Genomic DNA, 7,275 nt, shown 5'->3' on the forward strand with positions numbered 1-7,275 from the left:
AAAAGAGAGAGATCACCTGTATATAGCCTCACATTGACTCTGTACCGTAATACCCCGTAATAGCCTCCACATTGACTCTGTACCGTATACCCTGTATATAGCCCCGCTATTGTTATTTACTGCTGCTCTTTAATTATTTGTTATTCTTACTTTTTTAGGTTTTTCTTAAAACTGCATTGTTGGTTAAGGGCTTGTAAGTAAGCATTTCACTGTAAGGACTACCTGTTGTTTTCGGTGCATGTGACAAATAAAATGTGATTTATGAGTTCTATAATGTACTATAATACATTATCATACATTATCTTAGAGACATAATTATATTCTAGCCAAGCATCAAAGATGATAGGTTTATATTTTTACCTCATGACTGAAAAAGTTCGCAAAGAAGAGCACCTGATTTAAACTCCAGATATATTATGGTCTTAGTAGGAACCCATGCGTCCCTAGCCTGGTCCCTGATCTGTTTTGTGTTGACAAAGAGTGGTAACGCTCACCTTGACAAATGCGTCTTTGCCGTCCATGGCCTGGGCTGAGGTGAGAGGTTTGGTCACACTCTCCCTGGAGGTCATGAAGGAACGCTGGGTCAGACTCTTCTCCAGGGCCTTGGGGTCCACCTGGACCACACAAAGAGAGGGCATTACAGAGGTCAGTGACGGTCAGTCTGGAGCTAACAGATATGACACCATGTTCTTGGGTACCCTATCGTATTCTTGAGAACCGAAAGCAGTTTCTGGGGTATGGAGACACCTAGAACGTCTGGGATTGAGGCTAGTGACAGGCTGGGATTGAGGCTAGTGACAGGCTGGGAATTGAGGCTTAGTGACAGGCTGGGATTGAGGGCGAGTGACAGGCTGGGATTGAGGCGAGTGACAGGCTGGGATTGAGGCTAGTGACAGGCTGGGATTGAGGCTAGTGACAGGCTGGGATTGAGGCTAGTGACAGGCTGGGATTGAGGCTAGTGACAGGCTTACCTCCAGAAGTTTGATTGCCATGTTGAAATGATGTGACGTCATGACGTCACAGCTCTCCAGATTATTCAAAATGGTGGCTGGAAGGATCAAAGATAAGGAAGTCAGTTACAGTAAAATGTCTTCCTCCCCAACGGCCCCAAACCATGGCTCTATCTCAACTTGTCTGTCCGTGATTCCTCACATCCTGTTTTTATCACCTCCTTCTAAACCTTATTATAGTAGTAGGTCCAAGAAGAGATGATGGGTTAGGGTAAAGTCCACATCCTAGGCCAGGAGAGAGGGGTTAGGGTAAAGTCCCAATCCTAGACCAGAAGAGAGGGGTTAGGGTAAAGTCCCAATCCTATACCAGGAGAGAGGGGCTGGGGTAAAGTCCCAATCCTAGGCCAGGAGAGAGGGGTTAGGGTAAAGTCCCAATCCTAGGCCAGGAGAGAGGGGTGAGGGTAAAGTCCCAATCCTATACCAGGAGAGAGGGGTGAGGGTAAAGTCCCAATCCTAGACCAGGAGAGAGGGGTGAGGGTAAAATCCTAGACCAGGAGAGAGGGGTGAGGGTAAAGTCCCAATCCTATACCAGGAGAGAGGGGTGAGGGTAAAATCCTAGACCAGGAGAGAGGGGCTGGGGTAAAATCCTAATCCTATGCCATAAAATGCAAGGAATCAGGGAAGGGTGAATAGAGCAAAGTCATTAAACCCTCCCTGATCCTGACCTTCAAAGATATAAACCTCTCCTCTCCTCCCTGGTCCTGATCTTCAAAGGTATAAACCTCTCATCCCTGATCCTGACCTTCAAAGATATAAACCTCTCCTATCCTCCCTGGTCCTGACCTTCAAAGGTATAAACCTCTCCTCCCTGATCCTGACCTCAAAGATGTAAACCTCTCCTCCCTGGTCCTGATCTTCTAAGGTATAAACCTCTCCTCCCTGATCCTGACCTTCAAAGATGTAAACCTCTTCTCCCTTGTCCTGATCTTCTAAGGTATAAACCTCTCCTCCCTGATCCTGACCTTCTAAGGTATAAACCTCTCCTCCCTGATCCTGACCTTCAAAGATTTAAACCTCTCCTCCCTGATCCTGACCTTCAAAGATTTAAACCTCTCTTCCCTAATCCTGACCTTCAAAGTGGACGTTTCCCAGGTGCAGTATGGCGGCCAGCAGTTTGTTGATCTCCCAGGAGTCATTCTCAGAGAACATCAGGATCTTCATGGCCGAGCGGAAGTGGGCGTACTCCTTAATGTCATCACGCCCATCGCAACTGGTGCAGTTACCCTGACAACGCAGAGCAACAACAACAACCAGGCTCAGAGCAACGTGATACTGATGCATCTCGGACCTGGTCCACATTTACATCAATGAACCATTATCCATTCACTACTCATACAGCATCACTGGTAGCCATGTTTTCATTTTATTTTGATTTAAATCTTTATTTAACTAGGAATACGGGATTGAAGTTTTATTCCATTACAGGTTTTCTATGCCATGTGTTGGTAGTAGTACCAATGATGTCCATAAACACAATACATGTAAATAAAAACTATTAGCATATACACTGAGTATACCAAACATTAAGAACACCTAATATTGTCCTGGCCCATGTTGACTCCAATGCTTCCCACAGTTGTGTCAAGCTGACTGGATGTCCTTTGGGTGGTGGACCATTCTTGATACACACGGGAAACTGTTGAGCGTGAAAAACCCAGCAGCGTTGCAGTTCTTTACACCAACCGGTGAACCTGGCACCTACTAACATACCCAGTTTAAAGGCACTTCAATATTTTGTCTTACCCAATCACCCTCTGAATGGCACACATTACACAATCCATGTCTCAATTTTCTCAAGTCCTAAAAATCCTTCTTTAACCCGTCTCCTCCCCTTCATCTACACTGATTGAAGTGGATTTAACAGGTGACATCAATAAGGGATCAGAGCTTTCACCTGGATTCTCCTGGTCGGTCAAGGAAAGAGCAGGTGTCCTTAATGTTTTGTACACTCAGTGTAAATGTCTGTGTTGTTCACATGGTGAGGTAGTTGTACTATATAGATATGTGTGTGGTTGTTACCATGGTGAGGTAGTTGTACTATATAGATATGTGGTTGTTACCATGGTGATGTAGTTGTACTATATATATATATATGTGTGTGTGGTTGTTACCATGGTGATGTAGTTGTACTATATATATATATATGTGTGGTTGTTACCATGGTGATGTAGTTGTACTATATAGATATGGTTGTGGTTGTTACCATGGTGAGGTAGTTGTACTATATATTATATTGTGTGTGGTTGTTACATGGTGATGTAGTTGTACTATAATAGATATGGTTGTGGTTTGTTACCATGGTGAGGTAGTTGTACTATATAGATTATGTGGTTGTTACCATGGTGATGTAGTTGTACTAATATAATATGGTGTGTGGTTGTTACCATGGTTGAGGTAGTTGTACTATATAGATATGGTTTGTGGTTGTTACCATGGTGAGGTAGTTGTACTATATAGATATGTGGTTGTTACCATGGTAGGGTAGTTGTACTATATAGATATGGTTGTGGTTGTTACCATGGTGAGGTAAGTTGTACTATATAGATATGGTTGTGGTTTTTACCATGGTGAGGTAGTTGTACTATATAGATATGGTTGTGGTTGTTACGATGGTGAGGTAGTTGTACTATATAGAACATGGTTGTGGTTGTTACCATGGTGAGGTAGTTGTACTAATATAGATATGTGGTGTTTACCATGGTGAGGTAGTTTGTACTATATAGATATGGTTGTGGTTGTTACCATGGTGAGGTAGTTGTACTATATAGCATGGTTGTGGTTGTTACCATGGTGAGGTAGTTGTACTATATAGATATGGTTGTGGTTGTTACCATGGTGAGTAGTTGTACTATATAGATATGTGTGTGTTACCATGGTGAGTGTAGTTGTACTATATAGATATGGTTGTGGTTGTTACATGGTGAGGTAGTTGTACTATATAGATATTGGTTGTGGTTGTTACCATGGTGAGGTAGTTGTACTATATAGATATGGTTGTGGGTGTTACCATGGTGAGGTAGTTGTACTATATAGATATGTGGTTGTTACCATGGTGAGGTATTGTAACTATATAGATATGGTTGTGGTTGTTACCATGGTGAGGTAGTTGTACTATATATATATAGTGTGGTTGTTACCATGGTGAGGTAGTTGTACTATATATTGATATGGTTGTGGTTGTTACCATGGTGAGGTAGTTGTACTAATATAGATATGTTTGTGGTTGTTACCATGGTGAGGTTAGTTGTACTATATAGATAGTGTGGTTGTTACCAATGGTGAGTAGTTGTACTTATATAAATATGTGGTTGTTACCATGGTGATGTAGTTGTACTATATAGATTATGGTTGTGGTTGTTACCATGGTGAGGTAGTTGTACTATATAGATATGTTGGTGGTTGTTACCATGGTGAGGTAGTTGTACTATATAGATATGTGGGTTGTTACCATGGTGAGGTAGTTGTACTATATAGATATGGTTTGTGGTTGTTACCATGGTGAGGTAGTTGTACTATATAAGATATGGTTGTGGTTGTTACCATGGTGAGGTAGTTGTACTATATAGATATGGTTGTGGTTGTTACCATGGTGAGGTAGTTGTACTATATAGATATGGTTGGTTGTTACCATGGTGAGGTAGTTGTACTATATAGATATGGTTGTGGTTGTTACCATGGTGAGGTAGTTGTACTATATAGATATGTGGTTGTTACCATGGTGAGGTAGTTGTACTATATAGATATGGTTGTGGTTGTTACCATGGTGAGGTAGTTGTACTATATAGATGTGTGGTTGTTACCATGGTGAGGTAGTTTGACTATATATATATATGGTTGTGGTTGTTACCATGGTGAGGTAGTTGTACTATATAGATATGGTTGTGGTTGTTACCATGGTGAGGTAGTTGTACTATATAGATATGGTGGTTGTTACCATGGTGATGTAGTTGTACTATATAGATATGGTTGTGGTTGTTACATGGTGAGGTAGTTGTACTATATAGATATGGTTGTGGTTGTTTACCATGGTGAGGTAGTTGTACTATATAGATATGGTTGTGGTTGTTACATGGTGAGGTAGTTGTACTATATAGATATGGTTGTGGTTGTTACCATGGTGAGGTAGTTGTACTATATAAATATGGTTGTGGTTGTTACCATGGTGAGGTAGTTGTACTATATAGATATGGTTGTGGTTGTTACCATGGTGAGGTAGTTGTCCTATATAGATATGGTTGTGGTTGTTACCATGGTGAGGTAGTTGTACTATATAGATATGGTTGTGGTTGTTACCATGGTGAGGTAGTTGTACTATATAGACATGGTTGTGGTTGTTACCATGGTGAGGTAGTTGTACTATATAGATATGTGGTTGTTACCATGGTGAGTAGTTGTACTATATAGATATGGTTGTGGTTGTTACCATGGTGAGGTAGTTGTACTATATAGACATGGTTGTGGTTGTTACCATGGTGAGGTAGTTGTACTATATAGATATGGTTGTGGTTGTTACCATGGTGAGTAGTTTGTACTATATAGATATGTGGTTGTTACCATGGTGAGGTAGTTGTACTATATAGATATGGTTGTGGTTGTTACCATGGTGAGGTAGTTGTACTATATAGATATGGTTGTGGTTGTTACCATGGTGAGGTAGTTGTACTATAAGATATGGTTGTGGTTGTTACCATGGTGAGGTAGTTGTACTATTAGATATGTGTTGTTACCATGGTGAGGTAGTTGTACTATATAGATATGGTTGTGGTTGTTACCATGGTGAGGTAGTTGTACTATATAGATATGTGGTTGTTACCATGGTGAGGTAGTTGTACTATATAGATATGGTTGTGGTTGTTACCATGGTGAGGTAGTTGTACTATATAGATATGTGGTTGTTACCATGGTGAGGTAGTTGTACTATATATATATATGGTTGTGGTTGTTACCATGGTGAGGTAGTTGTACTATATAGATATGGTTGTGGTTGTTACCATGGTGAGGTAGTTGTACTATATAGATATGTGGTTGTTACATGGTGGTAGTTTGTATATATAGATGGTTGTGGTTGTTACCATGGTGAGGTAGTTGTACTATATAGATATGGTTGTGGTTGTTACCATGGTGAGGTAGTTGTACTATATAGATATGTGTGTTGTTACCATGGTGAGGTAGTTGTACTATATAGATATGTTGTGTTGTTACCATGGTGAGGTAGTTGTACTATTAGATATGGTTGTGGTTGTTACCATGGTGAGGTAGTTGTACTATATAGATATGGTTGTGGTTGTTACCATGGTGAGGTAGTTGTACTATATAGATATGTGGTTGTTACCATGGTGAGGTAGTTGTACTCGGAGGCGTTGCCTAGAGACAGGATCTTCTTCTGTTCAGCTGGCATCCCATCAACAATAAGTAGAAGATGTGGTAGTTTTCTCCTCAGGGGCCTGCAGATACAAAACAATCACAACCATCACAACAAACCCTCCTATAGGACTGCACACAAACACAATCACAACCTCTCTATGGACTGCAACAACAAACATCAACACAACCTCTCTATGGACCTGCACAACAAACACAATCACAACCTCCTATGGACCTGCACAACAAACACAATCAACACCTCCTATGGCCTGCACAACAAACACAATCACAACCTCTATGGCCTGCACAACAAAACAAAACACAACCTCCTATGGACCCTGCACAACAAACACAATCACAACCTCCTATGGACCTGCACAACAAACACAATCTCAACCTCACTTATGGACCTGCACAACAAACACAATCACAACCTCCTTATGGACCTGCACAAACAAACACAAACACAACCTCCTATGGACCTGCACAACAAACCAATCACAACCTCACTATGGCCTGCACAAACAAACACAATCACAAACCTCCACTATGGACCTGGCACAACAAACACACAAACCACAACCTCACTATGGCCTGCCACAACAAACAAAAACAAAACACAACCTCCCTATGGGACCTGCAACAAACACAAATCACAACTCACTATGGACCTGCACAACAACACATCACAACCTCTCTTGGACCCTGCAAAAAACCAATCACAAAACCTCTCTATGGACCTGCACAACAAACACAATCGCACCTCTCTATGGACCTGCAAACAACCAACCACAATCACAACTTCTCTATGGACCTTGCACAACAACAAAAACACACCTTCTCTAAGTGGATCTGGCACAACAAACAATCATACAACCTTCTATGGACCTGCACAACAAAC

At 41.3% G+C, this 7,275-nt stretch overlaps 1 protein-coding gene across 1 annotated transcript in view; it reads right to left on the reverse strand.

Annotated features, from left to right (window-relative positions):
- LOC112071658 (unconventional myosin-VIIa) overlaps positions 1 to 7,275 on the reverse strand; it is a gene marked incomplete at its 3' end in the record, with an annotated part of 47,073 nt that overhangs the window by 32,398 nt on the left and 7,400 nt on the right. The window contains 5 exon segments of the mRNA XM_070439469.1: positions 495 to 614; positions 972 to 1,048; positions 2,081 to 2,234; positions 6,343 to 6,407; positions 6,410 to 6,454. Of these exon segments, the coding sequence (XP_070295570.1) occupies positions 495 to 614; positions 972 to 1,048; positions 2,081 to 2,234; positions 6,343 to 6,407; positions 6,410 to 6,454 (461 nt within the window).

The sequence above is a fragment of the Salvelinus sp. IW2-2015 genome, unplaced genomic scaffold, assembly GCF_002910315.2.
Source record: "Salvelinus sp. IW2-2015 unplaced genomic scaffold, ASM291031v2 Un_scaffold1676, whole genome shotgun sequence".
Taxonomy (NCBI): Eukaryota; Metazoa; Chordata; class Actinopteri; order Salmoniformes; family Salmonidae; genus Salvelinus; species Salvelinus sp. IW2-2015.